Source organism: Monodelphis domestica, chromosome 6, assembly GCF_027887165.1.
Source record: "Monodelphis domestica isolate mMonDom1 chromosome 6, mMonDom1.pri, whole genome shotgun sequence".
NCBI lineage: Eukaryota > Metazoa > Chordata > Mammalia > Didelphimorphia > Didelphidae > Monodelphis > Monodelphis domestica.
In genome coordinates this window covers 75,919,395-75,945,883 of record NC_077232.1, presented here as the reverse complement: position 1 = coordinate 75,945,883, position 26,489 = coordinate 75,919,395, and the positions used below count along the sequence as shown (strand labels likewise).

General features: G+C 36.7%; 1 protein-coding gene across 1 annotated transcript in view; it reads left to right on the top strand.

The window, feature by feature from the left end:
- RNF212 (ring finger protein 212) overlaps window positions 1-26,489 on the top strand; it is a 75,012-nt gene that overhangs the window by 11,121 nt on the left and 37,402 nt on the right. Inside the window, exon 4 of the mRNA XM_007496872.3 lies at window positions 14,701-14,757. Coding sequence (XP_007496934.2) covers window positions 14,701-14,757 — 57 coding nt within the window. The remainder of the gene's footprint in view (window positions 1-14,700; window positions 14,758-26,489) is intronic.

The window sequence follows — 26,489 nt, the reverse complement described above, 5'->3', positions numbered from 1 at the left end:
CTGTTCTCACCTCAAAGCAAATTAGTATCAGCTCCCTCCCTCTCCTTTCCCCTAATTTCTAGTTTTATTTTTATTAACCATGCTTGGTCATTATTATAAGAGAACACTCATATAAAACCCAAACCAAAAAATAAAACCATAAATACACTGATTTGAAAGATAGTGTACTTTGATCTGCATCCATCCAAATCCTAATAGTTCTTTCTCTGGAGGGGGATAGCACTCCCTGTCATAAGTCTTTCAGGATTGTCCCAGAGAATTTCATTGCTGAGAGTAACCAAGTTTTATCTATTTTTGCTTTAGTTTTGTTTGAAATCATGATTGCTACTCCTGTTTTTTTTTTTTACTTCAGAAGATGCATAAATTCTGCTCCAGTTCCTTTTACCTTTACTTTGTGTGTATTTGCCTGCCTCAAATTTGTTTCTTTTAAACATCATATTGTAAGGTTCTGGTTTTAAGTCCACTCTGCTATCTGCTTCCTTTTTAAGTTCATGACATTTACATTCATAGTTATGATTACCAACTCTGTATTCCCCTCCATCTTATTTTCCCTTTTTGATCCTGCTCTTTTTCCTTTCACTCTGTCTTTCCTCACAGGTATTATGCTTTTAATCACCAGCCTCCTACTTTCTCCTCCCTTCTATTACAATTGCCCCTTCATCTTGTCTACCTCCAACTTCTCCATAGGGTAAGATTGGATTCTATATCTGAATGAGTATGGCTATTACTCTCTCTGAGCAGTTACTATGAGAGTAAGGTATGAGCATTTCCTGTCACTACCCTCATCCTCCCCTCCACTAATAGTTTTTCATGCCTCTTTAGCTGAGATAATTTACCCTATTCTACCTTTCCCTTTTCCTTTCTTTCAGTGCTATCCTCTTTTTTTCATCCCTTGATATTTTTTTTTGCTTGTCATATCCTAATCAGCTTACTCCATACCCTCTGTCTATATATACTCCTTCTAACTGCTCTCATATCGACAAAAAGAATTTAAGAATTACAAATATCGCCAGTTTGACCTTATTGGATCCCTTACATTTCCTCTTTCTTATTTACCTTTTTATGCTTCTGTTGGGTCTTGTGTTTGTACATCAAGTTTTCTGTTTAGGTCTGGTCTTTTCATCAGGAATGTTCAGAAATCTATTTTATTAAATCCATTTTCCCCCTGAAAGAACATATTCAGTAGTACTGGATAGGTGATTCTGGATTGTAACCTGTGCCTTTTGCCTAAAGAGCAAGGCACAGACAAAGAAGGGGATAGTTAAAACAAAGCAAATATACACAAAACTTCAAAGGAAAATATGAATTGGGTTCAGGCTCTAGATGAGCTCAAAAAGGATTTTAAAAATCAATTAAGAGAAGCAGAGGTAAAATGGGGAAGAAAAAGGAAAGCATTGTAAGAAGAAAATTATAGCAGAACTGGCCAAATGAAAAAGGAGGTTCAAAAGTTCATGGAAGAAAATCATTCCTTAAAAGTTAGAATTGGGCAACTAGAAGCTAATGACAAGAAATAATAAAGCAAAATCGAAAGAATTTAAAAAAAAGAAAGTGTAAAATATCTCACTGAAAAAACAATTGACCTAGAAAATAGAGCCAGGAAAGACACTTTAAGAATTATTGGATACCTGAAAGCCATGAGCAAAAAAAAAAAAGCCTGAACATCACAATACAAGAAATTATCAAAGAAAAGTGCCCTGATGTTCTTCAACAAGAGAGTAAAATAGAAATTGAAAAAAGTCTGCAAATCTTCTCTGGAAATAAATCCCCAATTGACAACTCCTGGGAATATTATAGATAAATTCTTGCCTTGAATCAAGGAGAAAATACTGCATGCTGCCAGAAAGAAATAATTCAAATATCATGGAGCTATAGTCAGAATTACACAGGACTTAGCAGCCTCCACATTAAAGGATCTGAAGGCATGGAATATGGTATTCCAGAGGGCAAAGGAACTAGGACTTCAACTAAGAATCACTTACCCATAAAAACTCAGCATAAATCCTTCAAGTTTTCCCTCTACTTACTGTGTAAGTGTACTAGAGTTTCCCTTTGCCTTTTTCAAAATGTGCTTCTCAATTCCTCATCCTACATCCTTCTCTTCCACTCTTCTTAACCTACGTGCCTCACCATCCCTTCAGGTAAGTCAGCTACTATAGAATGTTTTTTATTCTCCATTCTCCAAGCCATATTGGACAGGAAGACATTTACAACTTCCTTCCTATCATTTGCTTCTCTTCTTCTTGAGTGACTTTCATCTACACTCATATCCCTTCCATTCTACAGATTTTGATGAACTTGTGAAGAAATATAGGTTTCAGTCTGTGGAATGTTAATTTAATTATTTCTTTTTTTTCCCCATGTCTTTAATCCACTTTCCTATCTTTAAATCTTTAGTTGCTAAGATCCTTCTGCCCCTATATTATCTATATTGTTCTTTGTGACCTTCAATGCAAATAAGAATTTTAAAAATAGCCTTTTCTTGCCCTGGAAGAGAAAATTTATTTTTTTATCTTTTCATTTTAACTATAATTTGGGTATATTTCTTTCATTTTAAGTATTTGAAGTCAAATATCTTATTTCTGTCTAGTTCCTCTTAGAAAAATGCCTCTGATATCTCACATTTTTCAAAAATCTGTTTTCATTTATACCGTAATCTCCTTTGCTTTTCAGAATATCAGATTCTAATCTCCTCTCTGGTTTCTTTTAAATTAGTAGTAGTCTTGTGCTATTTGAATTGATTTTCCTTGATAGCTAAATACTTTTTTCTCTTGGTGTCTTGCAATACTTGTTATTTGACATTGAAATTCTGAAGTTTAATCACTGAGTTCTTTGATGAATAAAAGTTACAACCCCTCTATGTTGATAAATTTATGGATTTTGTCATGTAATAATTTGCCCTCTGTTTTCAACTTATTGTCAACTTTCATGTATTATTTCTTACAATATTTAGGATTTTCATGTCATGTTTTTCTTAAAAATTGTGATCTTGAAATTATATCCATGTATACTGCCCACAAAGTTAGTTTCTTTCAGATGTATAGAACTTGTGTGTTTTTTAAATTTTATTTTTTGAAATAGATATTGGTATCTATGGGACATTCTTTGAAATTGCTTTCTTAATTTTCTTTCATATCTTCATTTTTGAATTTCCCATCTGCTATTCTCTTTTTCAAAGATTCATCTGCTAGGTGTTCTCAATCATGCCCTTATTTGTCCAAATAACATCTTCGATAATTCCCCTTCCTGCCATAATTTCTGCTTTAATTTTTATCTGCTTCCTCTTTTGATTTTCCTTTTCTCTTTTGAACCATTCTGAAATTTGTTGCTGTTATTTGATTATTTTAGAGAGACCCATAGAATTTGTCTTCTTTCCTTTTCATGGGAGTTTTCAGGGCATTTGCTTCAACATATTTCTTTATTGTATTGTGATCCTTTTTGGTGTTTGGGAACATTTTCCTTATCTCTCTGGTTTTTTTTTTCTGTGGGGGAACATGGCTCATCTTAGATGCTTCAAATTCTTCAGGTATCTACTGGGAGTCTTAGAAAATATTCTCTGTGGATAAGGAGAACTACTACTGCTATATAGTACTATAAAATAATGTACAATGTCATTTATTATTACTGTATTTAATGTTGATAATGTCTTCCTGTTTAATTTATTGATTAAACTTTATTGTATATATGTGCATATAAGAAAATCATATTATGTATGGGGTTAGCAGGTGTTTGTTCATGTCTATGGTTTTAGCCATCCCTGCTAGGTCTTGGAACATATCCCCTGAGGACATGAGACCCCTATTGTACTTAATATAATAAAAATTTAAATTTATCAGCAACTTAATTTTTTAATTAAAAACATAGTTGGAGAATAATAAGTTGTCTTTGCAAGATGGAGAGATGTTGATTTGCTAACTCAGTATGACTTTAAAGAAAATTATTGAAGACAAACACTTGTATGTTAAGGAGACATACTGATTCTTGTATTAAGATTTCTTTACAATTTCTGGTCCACTACAAGTGTTTGAGCAATGCTTCCTCATATGTCTGTATTATAATACCTTCATATGAATGAATTAATTTTATCCTTAAGACTATCCTGTGTAAAAGGCACAGATGATCATTTAATGATCACTTTGATTATATAACACTAAATAGCTTTCACAATACACTTTGACTTGACTTTGTCTCTTAGAATCCTTCAGCTTCCTTCAAACTAGTCCCTCTGCATTTTTTTTGCATAAATTCTGCCCTGTTGTACATACTTTTGAGACCTTTAGGTGGTACAGTGGATAGAACTCTGGCCCTGGAACCATAAAGATTTAAATTCAAATTCAGCATCAGATACTCAGGAGTTCTTTGACCCTGGGCAAACCACTTAGCTTTTGTGTGCCTCAGTTTCTTCATTTGTAAAATGGGAGTAAAAATAGCACCTATTTTCCATGTTTGAGAATCAAATGAGATAATATTTGTAAAACACCTAGAATAGTGCCTTGCACATAGTTCTTGCTATATAAATTTGAAAAATATTAATATTATTAATATTTCTTATTCATATTATTATTAGCAAGTGCTTTCTACACCTTGAAATTGTAATTCTTTATCTATGTACACATTTTATTCCTCTAGTATAGTGATGGTGAACCTTTTAGAAACCATGTGTTGTGTTCCGCCCCCCCTCTTCCCCCCTCCCCCTGAGTGCCAACTCTTCTACCTCCCACCACTTTACCCCAGACAAGGGCTGCGCCTGAGCACTGTGCTCAGGGGAAGGAGTAAGTGCAGAGGGGTGGGAAGACTCTGTGGGGAGAGGGAAGAGAGCAGCTCTGCTGGAATCCTTCTGCCTTTCTAGTAACTAACTTTGCCAGGGATGGCTTGCATGTCCCCAAAGAGGTCTCTGCTTGCCATCTTTGGTATGTGTGTCCTAGGTCCACTATCATGCTTCTAGTAGAATATAGACACCTTGAATTCAGGGTGTTTCTTATCTTTGTATACCACTACCTGACATGGTATCTTGTACTTAACAGGCTCTTAATGTTCATTGGATTGTTGAAATTAGATATTGTTATGGAAATACTGAATTTATATAGCTTTGAACTATAATAAATATCAAAGCAAATAAGCATTTAGATGGTATAGTTTGTAGGGATGAGAAGATGTCTGGCACAGTTTTTTCTGAGCTCTATTATATTACCTATATTGCTTCATGGGTTATTAGTCTCCCATTTTCTTCAGGCGTGGCTACTGCTCAGAGGGGAAAAGGTTTTCTAGTCTAATCCCCAAATGAAAGTTTAATATGATGCTTTTTAAGGAAGATATAGAGAGTCTATAGTTGTCTTTGAGAAAATAAGCTTCTGGTGAAATCCAACTGGTGTTAACTAAAGTATAGAAAATCTGAAGTGATTTTGATAATGAAGATTGTACTCTAAAAAAGTTAGGAGAAATATTAACCTGGGGGTTTGTAATGGCATAATGCAGGTGTGCTAAGCAGATGTACTGATTACTATATTACTTATGGATTCTCTATAGTTTCTGGATCACCACAGCTGTTTGGGCAATGCTTCCTCTCATTTTTGTAATACTTTATAGTTTGTAAAGCACTTTTCACATGAATGGTTTTATTTTTTCCTTAGAACAACTTAGCATAAGAGGCAGAGATTATTGTACAAGTTTTTTTTTTTTTCAGGCAAGGAAATGAACTCACGCTTGTCAAAGGTTAAATACAGGAGTTAGGACTAGAACTGAGTTTATCCAACTCCCATTCTAATGCTCTTTTCATTAATAACAATAGTAATAATAATACTCTTATAATATTTGTATGTATATTAACATTTATATAATGCTTTAGGTTTTACAGAGCACTTTATTTCATTTGATCCACATCATGCCACCTTCTTAATAGTACATTCTTTTCTAGTACTAGTTATCACACTGCCTTATAGGTTAGAATTTGAGTCAAATATTTTTCTCTTAAAAATCTATCTTGGTCATATATTCCTTATATCTTACAGAAATATCTCTTTAAAATTATTTACATGAATTTGAAAAATGATCCCTTTTTCTCAAGTACAAATATCATCTATATTAAGTATCAAATCTCATTCATCTCTCTTGAAATTTAAACAAAATCTGCCATCTTTCTTAATAATAGCTATGTCTAATAATTTCCTGCCAAACCCCCAGTGCTGAAAAGGATTTTATTTAGTTTCACTAAGAGTAGTTTTAGGTCAGAGAAAGGGTTTGTGACTTTTACTTTGTTCCCTTTAAGAGAGAGAACAGAGAGAATTTGCTGGGGTCACTTTAAGAAGTCTAGCATAAAAAGAAGCTGGATTCAGAGTTCTGGGTCCTGGCTCTCTGACTTTGTTAGGAACAGGTGTCTGGATGATTCTCTGAGAGAAAAGAAAGATCTTTAGGAACTTTGAGACTATTACTTTAGATTTGAAATACAAATCCTGTGATCAGAAAGTGTTGACTGAGAACTTTTCCCCTTTGAGCCAGAGGGGGAGCTAAAGAACAGTTTTGTCAACTAAAGTGACAGTTGGACTGGAGTGGTGGGAGACTAAACTGTCAGAGGTCTGGTTCTTCTCTTTATTCTGGAGAGAGAGAGAAACTGCTTCAACTTCTCTCTGAAGATTTTATATGTGTAACTTTAGGAATTTATTATATATTTAAAGTTCATCAATTTAGCATTCATTAGAAAGTTAGTAATTGACCACATCAACAAGCAAACTAGCAAGAACCACATGATTATCTCAATAGATGCAGAAAAAGCCTTTGATAAAATACAACACCCATTCCTATTAAAAACACTAGAAAGCATAGGAATAGAAGGGTCATTCCTAAAAATAATAAACAGTATATATCTAAAACCAAAAAAAAAGCTAATATCATCTGCAATGGGGATAAACTAGATGCATTCCCAATAAGATCAGGAGTGAAACAAGGATGCCCATTATCACCTCTACTATTTGACATTGTACTAGAAACACTAGCAGTAGCAATTAGAGAAGATAAAGGAATTGAAGGCATCAAAATAGGCAAGGAGGAGACCAAGTTATCACTCTTTGCGGATGACATGATGGTCTACTTAAAGAATCCTAGAGATTCAACCAAAAAGCTAATTGAAATAATCAACAACTTTAGCAAAGTTGCAGGATACAAAATAAACCCACATAAATCATCAGCTTTTCTATATATCTCCAACACAGCTCAGCAGCAAGAACTAGAAAGAGAAATCCCATTCAAAATCACCTTAGACAAAATAAAATACCTAGGAATCTACCTCCCAAGGCAAACACAGGAACTATATGAACACAACTACAAAACACTAGCCACACAACTAAAACTAGACTTGAACAAATGGAAAAACATTAACTGCTCATGGATAGGACGAGCCAATATAATAAAAATGACCATCCTACCCAAACTTATTTATCTATTTAGTGCCATACCCATTGAACTACCAAAATACTTCTTCACTGATTTAGAAAAAACCATAACAAAGTTCATTTGGAAGAACAAAAGATCAAGGATATCCAGGGAAATAATGAAAAAAACCACATATGATGGGGGCCTTGCAGTCCCTGACCTTAAACTATATTACAAAGCAGCAGTCATCAAAACAATTTGGTACTGGCTAAGAAACAGAAAGGAAGATCAGTGGAATAGACTGGGGGAAAGCGACCTCAGCAAGACAGTATACGATAAACCCAAAGATCCCACTATTCGATAAAAACTGCTGGGAAAATTGGAAGACAGTGTGGGAGAGACTAGGAATAGATCAACACCTCACACCCTACACCAAGATAAATTCAAAATGGGTGAGTGACTTAAACATAAAGAAGGAAACCATAAGTAAATTGGGTAAACACAGAATAGTATACATGTCAGACCTTTGGGAGGGGAAAGGCTTTAAAACCAAGCAAGATATAGAAAGAATCACAAAATGTAAAATAAATAATTTTGACTACATCAAACTAAAAAGCTTTTGTACAAACAAAACCAATGTAACTAAAATCAGAAGGGAAACAACAAATTGGGAAAAAATCTTCATAGAAACCTCTGACAAAGGTTTAATTACTCATATTTATAATGAGCTAAATCAATTGTACAAAAAATCAAGCCATTCTCCAATTGATAAATGGGCAAGGGAAATGGATAGGCAGTTCTCAGATAAAGAAATCAAAACTATTAACAAGCACATGAAGAAGTGTTCTAAATCTTTTATAATCAGAGAGATGCAAATCAAAACAACTCTGAGGTATCACCTCACACCTAGCAGATTGGCTAACATAACAGCAAAGGAAAGTAATGAATGCTGGAGGGGATGTGGCAAAGTAGGGACATTAATTCATTGCTGGTGGAGCTGTGAACTGATCCAACCATTCTGGAGGGCAATTTGGAACTATGCCCAAAGGGCGACAAAAGAATATCTACCCTTTGACCCAGCCATAGCACTGCTGGGTCTGTACCCCAAAGAGATAATGGACACAAAGACTTATACAAAAATATTCATAGCTGCGCTCTTTGTGGTGGCCCAAAACTGGAAAACGAGGGGATGCCCATCAATTGGGGAATGGCTGAACAAACTGTGGTATATGTTGGTGATGGAGTACTATTGTGCTAAAAGGAATAACAAAGTGGAGAAGTTCCATGGAGACTGGAACAACCTCCAGGAAGTGATGCAGAGCGAGAGGAGCAGAACCAGGAGAACATTGTACACAGAGACTGATACACTGTGGTATAATCGAACGTAATGGACTTCTCCATTAGTGGCAGTGTAATGTCCCTGAACAACTTGCAGGGATCCAGGAGAAAAAAACACCATTCATAAGCAAAGGATAAACTATGGGAGTGGAAACACCGAGAAAAAGCAACTGCCTGAATACAGAGGTTGAGGGGACATGACAGAGGATGGACTCTAAATGAACACTCTAATGCAAATACTATCAACAAAGCAATGGGTTCAAATCAAGAAAACATCTAATGCCCAGTGGACTTACGCATCGGCTATGGGGGGTGGGGGGGGAGGAAAAGAAAATGATCTATGTCTTTAACGAATAATGCTTGGAAATGATCAAATAAAATATATTTAAAAAAAAGAAAAAAAAGAAAGTTAGAAATTTAATATCTTTAGTCAGTAATTATAGTTTCAGGGCAGGTCCATCTCGGTAGAAAAGAAGAAGCTCTATGAGGACCAGTTTTGGGGGATTTATTTAGATATTATAGAATAAGGTAAATAGATATTATAACTAATATACCTATACCTAACTCCTAATTTCTAGTTTCCTATTTCCTTTTTCCTACATCAACCATAAATAAATTAGAATTGGATTAAACTGCATCTGGTCCTCCATCCACCACCTAGGAATCAGTTTAATAACTGACAACTTTATTATTTACTTATAACACCAGACAGACAGCTTTAAATATTGTTTACAGTTATTTGTGAATGTGGTTTTCAGGTTAAATTCAGAAACACAGTTTAATTTTCAATTTCAATTAAAATCAACAGAGGTTTATTAAATGCTATGTATAAGGTTCTGTTCTAGACACTGGAATGTAAAGACAAAAATTAAACACTTTTCTGGAAGAGCCTTCTTTTCATTGTAAGGGATATGGCATATACAAAGATATGTAAGCATATAAGAATTTGAGGAAGAAGAGAGCGCCACAAATGAAGATGTTAGAGAGGTTTTAGAAGGAAAACCTTCTCCTCAATTTTCATGTCATCAAATTGAAGATCAGGAAAAAAAAAAAAGACTTGGGGCAATCTTTTTTTCTGTTTACGCCTGACCTCTCATGAGACCTTGCCAGAGACTCTCTTTTAGGATTGGAGATGACCCTGAATTCTAAGCTAAAAGGGTCTGAGCATAGGCTGTAAAGATTGGATTTAGCTATTTCCTGATTGTAACAATAAAGATAGTTAGCTCTTCCTTTATTGTGAAGATTAAATTGTAATCCTCTGATTATAACAATGAAGGTACTTAGCTCTTTCTTTATTGGGAAGATTAAATTGTAATCCACAATCTATTTTTAGATTTTAATCTACAAAATGGTGATAACTCAGTATTTTAAGTAGATCTACCCATTTTAACTACAAAAAGGTGTTAAGTAAATACAAAAGGTGAACTAACAAAAAAAGGTGTTAAGTAACCCAAAAGATATAATCTAACCAAAAAAGGTGTGAACTAAAGAGTGGGCAGTCCTGGAGAAAAGCCTTTGCTGTGATTAGTAGATGTGAAATTTCGGGGATGTGACACAGGAGAAAAAGATCTTTAAAAAGAGGATCAGAGGTCAGAAGGAGATATTCCATTCGATATATTCAATTCAAGGAGATCGAAGAGCTCTCTGACTTGGAGGAGAGACTGTGGAACTGGACCCCTGGAAGAACTCATGCAGGAGACATCAGACTACTTTCTTTTTAGATTGTCATTGGTGAGTAAAAGGCTGACTTAGTGACCCCACCTTTCTGGTGATGTGAAACCTCCAGGAAAGGCCCATCGTCTTGAGATTCTCTCTCTCTCTCTCTCTCTCTCTCTCTCTCTCTCTCTCTCTCTCTCTCTCTCTCTCTCTCTCTCCTTCATTCCCTCTCATTCCCTAATATCTTTCCTCTATTATAAATAAAACTACCATAAATTCCATTTACTTTAGTAATTCATTTTGGGATTTAGAAATTAAATCCCTGGTGACCACCTAATTATCACCTGGTGACCTGGTGACCAACCACAATTAATTTTAACAAGGCCAAGCAGCAGACCCTGTATCTGCAAGGGATCATAGAATTAAAACTAGAAGGGGCCTTAGAGACTAATCTAATTAGTCTCTAACTAACTAGACTAGAGTCTAATCCAATCCCATCTTTTCACACATGAGGAAACTAAAGCCCACAGAGATGCTTTGTTCAGAGTTATATAAGCAATAAGTGACCGAGGTAGAAATATGAACCTTGGTGTAAAAATTAAATTATAATCTCTAATAATTAAAATATTATAATTTTAGGGATTTTATTAAATGATCATTAGAAATCAAGGAATAAAGAGGATACAAAGTAAAAACCACGAGTCCATGGCTGGTTAGCCATTTTCAAAATCCCCACTCACCACCATCACTGCTGATTCTACATCATCCCAAGAGAGCAAGAGCCTCAATGACCACTCCCTTTATCCTCTGTCTATAGGAAGTATGTAATGACAGGAAATCAGTGGGCTCTCAGGATATGTAGTTCTTTTTTAGGGTAACAGATTTTCAATTATACATCCCCCCCCCCAAGAGCTGAAGAAGACTAGTCTCTCCGATGGGTCTTGTAAACATACCAACTTTGAAATTACAATAATTTGAGGATAAGAGGAAAAGAGAACAAAACCAATAATTGCTAGGTGCATTGACAAAAAGCCAATTAGGGGACAGTCCCCTTTGGCATAAGAGCATACATACAAAACAAATGCATTCAACCCCACACAGTTCAAATCACCACATCCCAAAGTTCACTGAATCTTCTGGTGCAGCGTGTGGTCTGTGGAGGCATCTTCATGGTGCCTTCTCCAAACAGTTCACTCTCTGGATTCAGAGAGGTATCAAGTTTCTTAACCTAAAATTACTCTCAAAAAGAATTTAAACTTTGCAATTTAAAATAATTATACATTCCCTCCTGAAGAGGGTGTTGAAAAACACAGGGATCACTTAGGGATGCATGGCTGAGTTATGAGATATATGAATCAATTGGCAGAGAAAGCAAAACATCAAAAAATCCAAATAAAAGAGAAAATAATTTGTGGATGAAATATGGACTATCAAAGTCTTATGTGTAAAAATCTCTAAGCAAAGGAAAATAAACCTATAACAGGTCCTTGAACCAGTGCCCAATTAATGTAATGTCTATCCCACAAGTCTGTAGAACAAAATGTAGTAATATTTAACTTACCCATTTGCAGCCAAGACTACAAGAAGTTGCCATACTATAAGAGAGAAAAAGGACTGATAGGGAAGTGTCATTCCCTGGTCTCATTTTACGTATTTTTTCTCAGGGATACTGGAGTCAGAACAATTGATGTATATGCATTTGATATAGAGTGTATGTTACAAGGAAGTCTTAACATATGTCAAGCACCGCAACCTTGAGTGTCACACTTGATCAAATCCTTGTGCTCTTTGCACAGAATGTCATGAATCCATGTAGGATTGGTTTAGTCTCTTTGAAGATTGGCACTATGCAAGTAGCTTTGTGTTTCTTTGGCACTGTTCAGTGGCTCTTTTTGTATTCTCTTCTCCTGGAATCAGACAGAATCATTAAGGAAAGTCCCATCATTTTTTTAAACAATCAGTGGCATTATTTTTATAGTCTAAAGCTTTTTGGGTATGTAGTGACATTATAGCATATATATTTATGTTACTACAATGTCAAAAAAGTTAAAGAAAATCTTCTCAATACTGGTGATGTGATTCAAATACAAAAAGGAGAGAAAAAATAAAACTGAAATAGTATATTGCACATGCAAGCAAAAACAATAATAAGAGTTTAAAAAATCAAAAACATATAGCTTATAATCACCACAATCACTGCTGATTCTACATCATCCCAAGAGAGCACAAGCCTCAATGACCACGCCCTTTATCCTCTGTCTACAGGAAGTACATAATGACAGGAAGTCAGTGGGCTCTTGGGATATGTAATTCTTTTTTAGGGTAACAGATTTTCAATTTTACATTAGGCCAATGCTCTTTCCATATACCACTGCCTTGTGAAGGTACACATCACTAGATTGATTCTAGGGTGATTAATTTTTCAGACAAAATAGCTTTTACAGACTAACAAAATGATTGTAGTCAACATTGGTAGAGAGAGTACCCACATGGATGAAATAATGAATCTTTGAAGGACAAAAGTATATCATGGGGGCTTCTTAAACCAATTCATTTTCTCTGTTTTTTTGTCCCTTTATTTTTTCTTCATCAAATTTAGTTTTTGTTTTTAATTATAGAGTTATATATCATGTATCCAGAGGTCATTTATTGTCCCACATAAGGATCAGGAAAGAAGCAAAAAACCCAGAAGAACCTCCCTCACTAGATGTGATGAAGTCTATGAGCTAGTCTGTGGAACTTGCTCATGAGAAGCCTTTAGGCCTTATTTTTATTAGATACTATTGTCAGAAACTTGGTGATTTGCTTTTTTAGCCCACAGAAAATTAATAATTAGAGAAAAATCTACTAAATGTAAAGAATTGACTGCTGACAGAGGGAGAAAAACAAGGAACAACAGTTAAACTAGAAGGCAGCAGCCTTCAGCATGATAATAGCTCCCAAGATTTCATTGTACTCTAACATAGCATAATCATTGGTGTGCATAATGAAAACTCTTGGCTGTGGGCCTGGCCTGACTTGGGCTGATTAGTGGTTTAGATTTAGGATTTAAACAAAATTACACAATACAACACTAACAAATGCTAAATTTACTTAATAGTAGTATGGAAAGGATAATGGGCAGGGATACTGCACTAGTTTAGGTAAGCAGAGTCAGTTCCTCTCTCCTCCTAGTGGGACATCTTCAAATCTGAGAGTTGCTGCCTCTTTGGAAGCTTGCCTTCTTATGCCTCAGGCCACCAGGAAACTAGTCAGCAGCTCTGTTTTATAACCTTGGACCAGTGAAGTCCCAGAGATTGCTTTCATGTCTTATAAGGGGAAATTAACTCTGCATATGGCTGGGTCCTTTGTAAATGTTCTTTCTATCATATCTTGAGGCAACAAAAAGCGATCAATTGTGTTTCCTGAAGAAGACAGGAAAGTATGTCATATATTTTAGACAGATTTCTATCCCAAATGGCTAACTTGTTTAAAGTTCATAGGATTTGTAGGACCAGAGATTTAGTGCTGGAAGGGGACCTTTGAGGCCATCTAGGCCAACTTCATTTCTAGCTGAGGAAACTCAGGCCTGGAAAGGGTTCAAGGCCATGCTATGGTAGGAAATAGGAAGCCAGGACTCAAAGCCAGGGATTCTGACTCTTATGCTTTTCCCACTTACTATATTACCTCCATTCATTTTGGTGTTTAAACAGTTAAATTTCAGTGATATAGAAAATTGTAGGCCTAGCTCTTTCCCTAGTTGAGGTTAATTGATTAATTAATAATAATAATAGTATTTATATAACTTTTTAAAGTTTGCAAAATACTTTCCAAAAAGTAAATAATATAAATAATAATAGCTAACTTTTATAATAATGTTCACTATGTACATGTTACTATACTAAGTACTTTACAATTATGATCTCATTTGATCCTCACAAAAACCCTGAGAGAAGGGTTTAACATTTAACAAATGAGGAAACTGTGGCAAACAGGGTTGAGTAATTAGCCCAAGGTCATACAGCAGGTTTTGAACTCAGATTTCCCAGCCTTCTGTGCACTGCATTTGCTAACCATCTCATAAGATGCCAGATAACCGAGACATTGCTGTATTTAATAAAAATCTTACTCTATTTTGGTCAGTTAGATGCGAATTGTTTTTTCTCAATGAGTCTCCCATACTGAAGCAGGAAGACAGTTTTTATTTGTATTTGACTACTACATCTCATATAAAAATGTAAAATGTTTCTGACTTTTATAAATACTTCTCTTCAAACTACTTTGTTATAGCTAATAAAGTAAAATGGGGGTTTTGGATGGGAATACATGATGTGTCAGCAGCTGAAATTTCTCTTTTATTTTTAGATTTCAGAATTTCAAGAAAAACACAGGAGGAGGTTGTTAACATTCTATAGAGAAAAGGTAAGTTTATTGTTGATTCTGAATGCCAAAGTTGCTAGTTAGGATCATATGCTCTTGAAGTTTCATGAAGCTGATGCTGGAATAATAGGACTTTTGAGTTGCTTTTTTTCAGTATTCTTGGGGATGACAGGTTAAGAGGAGGTACAGGGAGATGAGGCTAGAGCCCAGTGGGTCCAAGGAGAGAAAATGGGAGCTTCAGGTGCTTGGACTGGGAGAAAGGAGTCAAAAGTTGTAGAGTAGGTTGTGAGTGATATGTGCCAACTGTTCTTGTCACACTGATGTTCACCTGGCTGTGGATGTCCGAGTTAATTACTAGGAGTTATCACCATCCTTTGAAGTCCTGTAAAACCTGTATGCTTTTCTTTTTAGACTTCAAAGTGTATTTTAAAATAAAACTCTTTTTTTCATAGCCCTTTCTAAAGGTTTTTGCTATATATGTGAGGGAATGACTTGGGTTTAAGAAATTTACTTTGGAATCTTAGAATTCTATAGTCAGTTTACATAGTTATCAGTCAAAAAGCCCCTTTGAGGGTCCCCAAACTGCCTTCTCTTTATTCTTTCTTCTTTGAGATATTAAGGCTGTCTCATTCAGATAGTACTCGAATATTGCATTAGAGAGCAGCCTCCTTTAGGGACTTGTGAGGTTGATAGAATTAAAGTGACCAGAGGGATGTGGGCAGGGGAAGAACCTGGGGACAAAAGAGAAGCCAGCTTTTGGAATGGAGAGCCTCTTCAGGGGAGGGTGTCAGTAGTCTTAGCTGTTATGAAAATATCTGAGAGCCTCACTTCACAGTGTTTACCTTCATTACCCACAAGTGGCTTTATTTCATTTGAGGAAGTCTAGCTGGTGTCCTCCACAGCAAAAGCCAGTGACCACTTCTGACCCTTAAGGTGGAGGAGGAAGATACGCTATTTCACTCAGCCTTAGGATGCAGATAGGACCTTCCTTCAGTGATTATGACTTGCCTAGAGGAGGGAGCAAGAAAGTTATGGCAGCAGGGCCAATTGCATGAGGGTAGTGGGGGTGGGGGTGAGGGGTCAGTGGCATCTGAGGAAATGAGACCCACAATTTTGCCCTAAGCCCTCAACATCCCTTCCTTGCATTCCAAATTCCTCCTCCCCTTCTCCAACTTTCCTTGGATTTTATGGTAATTAACCATCTGATTAGAGTGTCTTAGAAAAAAGTATTATTACTGAAATTTTTAAAGTTATATTGGGAATCATACTTTCTGGGACCTGGATATTGGGAATTATAAGAATTTTTTTTTCATGTAGGAGTCTATGTCTTTTATAAGGACAATAGTTTTTACACCTGAATTGTCTCTACACCATTGCTTAGCTAGTTGACTTGGTGAAGGGCAGTTGGCTGAAATTAAGAAGTGAGTTTCTATTGTAACTTAAGTTTACTGACCTCCAAAGGTTTTGCTATGAGTTTTCTTTAGAGGAGCATGCTTTTTTTATGTTGGGCTGTTAGAACAGAGAAGAGAAAAATAGTTTTAATGGTATTGAGAGCAGAAGAAGTTAGAGCCATTACAGGAAGCCTCACCCACATTAAACTTGGGTTTGGGAAACATAAAGACAATCCTCTTAATAATTGGGCTGTTTTTACATATGATGCTAGGACCTAAATTGTCATTGGATGATGGGGGGAAATATGAGGAAGTGATTTCTTGTAAATTTTTGTGCCTGGCCAAAAGCTGTTTCGAAGCCAAGTGAGGGTTAAAGATTTTGTGCTTCTTCTGGAGCTATTTTCAATCTAGATAAACAACAGTAAAAGAAAAGTGAATATATGGGGCAGAGTCCATAACCTTTTGGGGGAGGGGAATTACTTGTCATTTGTCTGCAGTCTCAGGATGGGTTTGTGGAGTTAAGTCCCTGATGTGGAGCAGAAGAAGGAGCAGCATCACCTAAAACAATCCTGATCAACCTCAGGCGGCATCCAGCGTGGTAACCTGCCAGAGGAGGATTCAGGATCCTCTTGTAAATCAGACTCTCCTGGTTAGGGAACCCTGACAGAGAAAAAAAAAAGGGAGTTTAGAGATCATTTAGTTCGACCCCTTCATTTCACAAAGGAGGGAAAAGGCTTAGGGGTGAAGGTATTGGCCAAGGTTAGGAGGTAGAGAATAGCATTCTTGATATACTTTAAATTTACATGTAAATTTTATCTCCCATGACAGAATTTAACTTTCTTAAGGCCAGAGAGATTGCTTTTTCCTTTGTATTTGTGTCCCCAGCAGCTAGTACATACAGTACTTGCCTGGCATGTAATGAGGGCATTAAGTACCACATCTTTGTAGATTGACTCTGATTTAGGATTTGAAGATTATCTGATTTCATATCTAGTATTCTTTTCACCATGACTTTTTGGTTTATAGTGCTTTTATCCAACCCCTATATCTTCTAGCAATGTCATTGCCCTGTCCAAAAACCTTTCATGGCTTCTTTTCATCTTGAAGAGAATCTCTAACCTGGCATTGAATCAGGTAGAGAATATCAAAGAGGTACATGATTGTTGTCTTCAAATATCCAGGAGATTGTCAGGGGAAAGAAGGATCCTTCTTGTTCTGTTTGATCCTAAAGTACAGTTATAGGGACAGTGGGTGGAAGATAACAAAAAAATAAATTTGGGGATAAGGAAAAGCTTTATAGTAATTAGATCTTTAAAAAAAAAAACCCAGAGGCGGAGTCAAGATGGCAGCCTAGAAGGAGCAGAAGTTCAGACCTCTGAATGCCCTTCCTTACTGATCACAAACAAATGCTCCAAGGGGACTTAAAATCAAACCTAACAACAAGACAGAGCCAAGGAACCTTCCTGCTAGACTCAATTCAAAAGGTATGCCTCCCCCCCGCCCAAAAGCCGGAATCAGAGAACACTTGGGTTTAAGGGGAAGGAAGAACGAAGGTCCCAGGACCCCTACCCCTGCCCATCGAGAGTGCTGAGCCTCCAGCAGCAGCGGTAACCTTTGGGCGGGCAAAGGTGCTGGTCTGGAGGGTGTACCTTGTGGGCAGGGCTATGCCAAGCTCATAGTGTCGAACACAGACAGCAGGGAAGGAGCTGGAGAGGGAGCACAGAGCTGACAGCCTGGCCAGAGCTGTGGAGATCCTCCATATTTGCTCCAGCCTTCCAGGATGTTTTGACCTCAGACCACACCCAGCCCAACACAGCTGAACTTAATCCCATCAAAAGTCTTCAGAACTCAGGGAAGCCCAGGCTCCACACACCTCCCTAATTGACTGATGGACTTTAATCCGATCAAAAGCCTCCAGAGTACAGGGAAGGTAAAAACTCCAACAACCCTCTCCCACAGACTGTACCGAGAGATCTTCTGTTAAAACTCCAAGAGGGGAGACTGACAGAAGTCCCCCAAACCAAAAAAAAATGAGAGGAGCAAGAGCACTGACAAATATGGGGAGCGAAGAAGGGGTGAATATGAGCAAACAACAGAAAAAAAAGAAGAAAGAAATTACAATAGACAGCTTCTGTACAGCGAACAGAACAGAGGGGGAGGTATCAGCAAATGATAAATCAGAAATCCCAGAGAATTGGATACAGGCTTTGGAAGAACTCAAAATGAAATTCAAAACACAATTAAGAGAGGCTGAAGACAATTGGGAAAAGAACTTAAAAACTAACATAAGACATCTGGAAACAGAGGCACTTGAACTAAAACGAGAAAATAGTGTCAAGCCAAAATCAACCAGCTGGAAAATGAGGCAAAGGAGATGAAAGATGAGGCAAAGGAGATGAAAGATGAGGTAAAGAGGATGAAAGATGACCTCCATAGAAAATCAGACCAGAAAGAGAAGGATGACCAAAAAGCCAGGGATGAAATCCAGTTTCTAAGAACAAGAATACAACAACTAGAATTAAGTGACCTCACAAGGCAGCAGGACACTATAAAACAAAACCAAAAGAATGAAAAAATTGAGGAAAATATGAAGCATCTCATTCACAAAACAGAGGATTTAGAAAATCGTTTGAGGAGAGACAATTTAAGAATCATTGGTCTACCAGAAGATCATGACAAAAGAAAAAGCCTGGACACAATACTACAGGAAATTATTCAAGAAAAACTGCTCTAATATTCTAGAACAAGAGGTAAAAGTGGAGATTGAAAGAATCCACAGATCACCTCCTGTACTTAATCCCCAATTAACACCCAGGAATGTTATAGCCAAATTCAAGAACTATCAGACCAAAGAAAAGATATTACAAGCTGCCAAGAAGAAGTCATTCAGATACCATGAATCCACAGTGAGGATAATGCAGGATCTGGCTGCATCCACACTGAAGGACTGAAAGGCATGGAATATGATATTCTGGAAAGCAAGGGAACTAGGTCTACAACCAAGAATCAACTACCCAGCAAAACTGACTATATTCTTACAGGGGAAAGAATGGTCATTCAACAAAATAGAAGAATTCCAAGAATTTGTAAAGAAAAGCCCAGACCTGAACAGAAAATTCAATGCCCAAGCACAGAACTCAAGAGAATCATCAAAAGGCAATTTAAAAAAAGGGAAAAAAGAAAAACAAAACAAACAAAACAACCCCCCTTTTTTAAGAGACTCAATAACTTAAAATGTTATGTATCCCTATAAGAAAAGAGGTCATTGGTAACTCTTAAAAACTGTTATCACCTGGGCAGCTAGAAGAATTACACTTAGAGGGAACAGTGACAAACTATATAGGATGAAATGACAAGACATAAATAGGTATATAGATATATATATATACGTGAGTATATATGTATATATGTGTGTGTGTGTATATATACACAACTAGAGTTAGAAAAAAGAGGTTAATACTAAAAGAAATGGGAAAAGAAACAAATGGGGGTAAATTTATATGTCACAAAGAAGCTCATGGTGGGAGGGTGGAGAATATCAATACACTGAAAGGGTAAAGAGGTTGGAGAAAGGAAATACTCAACTCTTACGTGCTTTGAAATTGGCTCAAAGAGGGAAGAACAATCCAATCCATTGGGGCAAAGAATAGATTTGCACCCTATAGGGAAGTAGAAGGATAACAAATGGACTGGTGGGGAGGGAAGCAGTACAAGGGAGGGAGAGGGTGGGGGGGAATTTTAAAAAGACTAAAGGGGAAAATAAGGGAGGGAATAAGAAGGGAGGGGGTGTAGAAAGGGAAGTAAAATAAGGGTGGGAACTAGGGGGACTGGCTATAAACAAACATTGGTGTAGAAGGAAATAGTGAAAGAAGAAAAGGCAGGACCAGGAGTAGAAATCAAAATGCTGGAAAATACACAGCTAGTCATCATAACTCTGAATGTGAATGGAATGAACTCATCCATAAAACACAAGCAAATAGCAGAGTGGATTAGAATCCAAAACCCCACCATATGCTGTCTGCAAGAAACACACAAGAGGAAGGTAGATACGCATAGGGTGAAAGTAAGAGGATGGAGCCAAATCTATTGGGCATCAACTGATAAAAAGAAGGCAGGAGTCACAATCATGATATCTGACAAAGCCAAAGTAAAGATAAATCTAGTTAAACGAGATGGGGAAGGTAATTACATCCTGATAAAATGCAGTATAGACAGTGAGGAAATATCTGTACTCAACATGTATGCACCAAATGGCATAGCATCCACATTTCTAAAGGAGAAACTAGTGGAGTTCAAGGATGAAATAGAAAAACTATACTAGTGGGAAACCTGAACCTTCCTCTATCTGAAGTAGATAAATCAAACCAAAAAACGAGAAAGAGGTAACAGAAGTGAATGAAATCTTAGATAAATTAGAGTGAGTAGACATGTGCAGAAAAATAAATAGGGACAAAAAGGAATATACCTTCTTTTCAGCACCACATGGCACATTCACAAAAATTGACCATGTTTTCAGGCATAAAAACATTGCAAACAAGTGCAAAAGAGCAGAAATAATAAATACAACCTTCTCAGATCACAATGCAATTAAAATAATAATTAGTAAGGGTACATGGAGAGGGAAATCAAAAATTAATTGGAAATTAAACAATATGATTCTCCAAAACCAGTTAGTTAAAGAACACATCATAGAAACAATTAATAACTTCATTGAAGAAAATGACAATGATGAAACATCCTTTCAAACCCTATGGGATGCAGCCAAAGCAGTACTCAGGGGGAAATTTATATCCTTGAGTTCATATATTAATAAATTAAGAAGGGCAGAGGTCAATGAATTGGGCATGCAAATTAAAAAACTATAAAGTGAACAAATTAAAAATCCTCAGATGAAGACTAAATTAGAGAACCTAAAACTCAAAGGAGAAATTAATAAATTTGAAAGTCAAAGAACTATTGATTTAGTAAATAAGACTAGAAGCTGGTACTTTGAAAAAAACAAATAAAATAGACAAAGTACTAGTCAGTCTAATTAAAAAAAGGAAAGAAAAAACCAAATTGACAGTATCCAAGATGAAAAGGGAGACCTCACCTCCAATGAAGAGGAAATTAAGGCAATCATTAAAAGCTACTATGCCCAATTATATGGCAACAAATATGGCAATGTTGGTGATAGGAATGACTTACAAAAATATAAATTGCCTAGACTAACAGAGGAAGAAATAGACTACCTACACAACCCCATATCAGAAAAAGAAATGGAACACACCATCAAAGAACTCCCTGAGAAAAAATCTCCAGGTCCAGATGGATTCTCAAATGAATTCTATAAAACATTCAAAGAACAAATAATCCCAATATTATACAAACTATTTGACAGAATAAGCAAAGGAGTTCTACCAAATTCATTTTACGACACAAACATGGTACTGATCCCAAAGCCAGGCAGATCAAAAACGGAGAAAGAAAACTATAGACCAATCTCCTTAATGAATATAGATGCAAAAATCTTAAATAGAATACTAGCGAAAAGACTCCAGTGAGTCATTACAAGGGTTATTCACTCTGACCAGTAGGATTCATACCAGGAATGCAAGGATGGTTCAATATTAGGAAAACCATGCACACAATTGACCATATTAACAAGCAAACCAACAAAAATCACATGATTATCTCAATAGATGCAGAAAAAGCCTTTGATAAAATACAATACCCATTCCTATTGAAAACACTAGAAAGTATAGGAATAGAAGGGCCTTTCCTAAAAATAATAAACAGCATATATCTAAAACCATCAGCAAGCATCATCTGCAATGGGGATAAACTAGAAGCCTTCCTAATAAGATCAGGAGTGAAACAAGGATGCCCATCATCACCTCTATTGTTTAACATTGTACTAGAAACACTAGCAGTAGCAATTAGAGAAGAAAACGAAATTGAAGGTATTAAAATTGGCAACAAGGAGACCAAGCTATCACTCTTTGTGGATGACATGATGTTTTTACTTAAAGAATCCTAGAGAATCAACCAAAAAGCTAGTCAAAACAATCAACAGTTTTAGCAAAATTGCAGGATACAAAATAAAGCTGCATAAGTCAATAGCATTTCTTTATATCTCCAACCCATTTCAACAGCAAGAATTAGAAAGTGAAATTCCATTTAAAATCACCCTAAACAATATAAAATACTTAGGAATATATCTCCCAAGACAAACACAGAAACTATATGAACACAACTACAAAATAGTCTCCACATAATTAAAACTAGATCTAAACAATTGGAAAATCATTGATTGCTTATGGGTGGGATGAGCTAACATAATAAAAATGACAATCCTACCCAAATTAATTTACCTATTTAGTGCCATACCCATTGAAATACCAAAAAACTTTTTTACTGAATTGGAAAAAAACGAAACAAAGTTCATTTGGAAGAACAAAAGATCAAGGATATCCAGGGAAATAATGAAAAAAAATGCAAAGGAAGGAGGACTTGAAGTAGCAGATGTCAAACTATACCATAAAGCAGCAATCTTCAAAACAATTTGGTACTGGCTTAGAGACAGAAAGGAGGACAGGGGAATAGTCTTGGGGTAAATGACCTCAGCAAGATAGTCTATGATAAACCCAAAGATCCCAGTTTTGGGGACCAAAACCCAGTATTTGATAAAAACTGCTGAGAAAATTGGAAGACAGTATGAGAGAGATTAGGTTTGGATCAACATCTCACACCCTACACCAAGATAAACTCAGAATGGGTGAATGACATGAATATAAAGAAGGAAACCATAAGCAAATTAGGCAAACACAGAATAGTATACTTGTCACATCTTTGGGAAAGGAAAGACTTCAAAACCAAGCATGAGCTAGAAAAAAATCACAAAATGTAAATCAATAATTTTGATTACATTAAATTAAAAAGGTTTTGTACAAATAAAACAAATGCATCCAAAATTATAAGGGAAGCAACAAATTGGGAAACAATCTTCATTAGTAAAACCTCTGACAAAGGTCTAATTACTCAAATTTATAAAGAGCTAAACCAGTTGTACAAAAAATCAAGTCATTCTCCAGTTGATAAATGGGCAAGGGACATGAATAGGCAATTTTCAGTTAAAGAAATCAAAACTATTAATAAGCACATGAAAAAGTGTTCTAAATCTCTTATAATCAGAGAGATGCAAATCAAAACAACTCTGAGGTATCACCTCACACCTAGCAGATTGGATAACATGACAGCAAAGGAAAGTAATGAATGCTGGAGGGGATGTGGCAAAGTTGGGACATTAGTTCATTGCTGGTGGAGTTGTGAATTAATCCAACCATTCTGGAGGGCAATTTGGAACTATGCCCAAAGGGCACCAAAAGACTATCAGCCTTTTGATCCAGCCATAGCACTGCTGGGTTTGTATCCCAAAGAAATAATAAGGAAAAATACATGTACAAGAATATTCATAGCTGTGCTCTTTGTGGTGGCCCAAAATTGGAAAATGAGGGGATGCCCTTCAATTGGGGAATGGCTGAACAAATTGTGGTATGTGTTGGTGATGGAGTACTATTGTGCTCAAAGGAATAATAAAGTGGAGGAATTCCATGGAGACTGGAACAACCTCCAGGAATTGATGCAGAGTGAGAGGAGCAGAACCAGGAAAACACTGTACACAGAGACTGACATACTGTGGTACAATCGAATGTAATGGACTTCTCCATTAGTGGCAATACAATGACCCTAAACAACTTGGAGGAACCTACGAGGAAAACCACTATCCACATCCAGAGGAAACACAGTGGGAGTAAAAACACCTAAGCAAAACAACTACTTGAATACATGGGTCAAAGGGATATAGTTGGGAATGTAGACTCTAAATGAACATCTAGTATAAACAACATGGAAATAGGTTCTGATCAAGGACACAAGTAATATCCAATGAAATTGCGCATTGGTTGCGGAAAGAGTGGGTGGAGGGAAGGGCCGGAAATAATGTGATTATTGTAACCAAGGAATAATGTTCAAAATTGACTAAATAAATTAATTCAAATGGAAAAAAAAACCCAAAACCAGAGATGAGCTAATTCAGGAGGCAGCAGGTTCCTCCTCATTGAATGTCTTCAAACCCTTGTCCTCTTGAGCCTTGGTCAGGTAGAAGTGCATTTGTTGCTCCCTGTTGGGCTTCCCCACTCTTCTTACCTAAGTGGTTTTTCTTTGTGCTTTCTCATATGCCAAAAAATCAATCCACTAATAAATGACTGTGATTTAATCTCAGAAATATTCACAGATCCACAGAATTTCAGAGGTCATTAGTCTAAACGAGTGATGGGCAACCTTTTGAGCTTGATGTGTCAAAATTTGCCAAAAAACCAAGCATAACTTGGATGGTGTGTCACTTCGAGATAAAAACCATAATTTCACTATATTTATAGTTTAAATAACAAAAATGTATAATTGTAATATGTAACTGTATTTAATAAACCAAAAACTAGTTATTTAACTTACCTGCTTAGTGACTTCTTTGTTCATCTGTCAGTCAATTTCTTTTGTTGGTCTTGATATTATTTAACTTCTGTGGAGTGCTGTGATCTAAGATAGGTGAGGAGGAGGGGGAATTCTTTAACTAACCTGCCTATTAGTGACTTTTTTGTTGCTGAATTTCGTTGGCTAAATCTTCAATTGAAGGTTGGTATTTTGTACACTTCAAGCCCAAACAAGTGCTACTAAGTTCATCTGTCAGTCTGCTTCTTTTGTTGTTTTTGATATTATTTAACACTGAGAATAAAGTCTCACAAAAGTACATAGAGAGAAAAATTGTGAGTAAAGCCATTGCTATATTTTTCAGGGTGCTAAAAGTATCTGGTAATTGGGTCCAGGCACTCTTCTGTTGCCCATGGGCGGGAGCCCCTCCCAGTCTTCTGTCAGCCCTGTCCTGCCCCATCTCTCCACAGCCAGCTGGCTCAGGGGTACAAGAGCAGCAGCTGCTGCCTGCCCAGTGGGCTCCTTCTGTGTGCATGCTCCTCCTCTTCACCCCTGCAGGAGCCCCATGTGCCCCAACTGCCTGGTGTGTGCCACCTGCCCCTTCCCCCCACCCCGCTCCCCACCGCTGCCAGCCTGTGAAATAGTCCTCCCTCCCAGGCCAGGCCAGGGCATGGCCAGGACCACAGCCAAGGTTGGGGGTGCGCAGCTCCCCAGGCAGCGCATAGGCCCCAAGGAGTGTGTCATCGAAAATGGTTACATGTGTCAGTGCTGACACATGTATCATAGGTTCACCATCATGAGTCTAAACCATACATGAACCTATGTGCTCTTCCATAATACTTTGTCTTTGGAGTCTGTTGGTCAGATTTTCTTTTATTTTTGAGTTCTGGTTCTTCCATTCAGAGCCTCTAATTCTGGTTTCTCTATTGTATATTTAAAATTCTGTAATTTCTTTTTTGTCTTGTTGAATTCTACCTTGAGTCATATGGTTTCTGCCCCTCATTTTCTTCTCTCTTTTTTTGAAAGACCTCTTTTAATTCTCTGATTTACCTCCTGATCCATTTTGGATTTTCTTGATGTTTTATTATTATTTCTTCAAATCTCATAGAATTAATTTCCTTCCTTTTTTTCCCCTGAGGATTTTAAAATTTCTTTCCTTTATGTCATAATATTCATTCATTATATTATGCCCTTTTCTAGGTTGCTTGAGTTAGTCCATCAGTACGTACCTTAGGCAGGAAAATTATGTGGCCCAAGAATTCAAATTCTATCAGCCAACAAGCAATTTAATTAAACACCTGCTTGCTATGTGTCAGGGACCATATTAGCTGGTAGCTTTGCAAAGGCCAAAATAAAACAGTCCCTGCCCTTGAGGAGCTTATATGTTATCAGGGGAAACAATGCATGTACATATAAGGAAATACAAAACAAATGCAAAGGAGATAACAAGTAATGGGGAAGGGAGCAATAGGGACAGGAAGAGAGACTAGCAGGTGAGAGATAGGCCCCTTGAAGGATGGAGAACTTGAACTGAACTCTGAAGGAAGCAAGGGATTATTCTAAGGGACCGGTGAAGAAAGAGAACATTCCAAGTAATGGAAGACAACCTGAACAAAGGAATGAACGAGGAGATGGAATGTTTTTTCCAAGAAATAGCAAATAGACAAGATTGGTTTAAATGTTATACATGAAGGAGGAGTGAGATGTAAGTAATGAGAGTAAACTGGAGTCAGAAGGGTTGTAAATGCCAAGGTAATGGATTTATATTTGGGCTATATAGAGAGGCTATATAGAGAGAGCCATTGAAACTTTCTGAGCAGTGAAGTGACATGGTCAGACTTGTGCTTAGGATTTTGGCACAGTGCTCGGGGTGAGAAGTTATAAGAACCTAAATGGGGGGTGACCTTGTGAGTG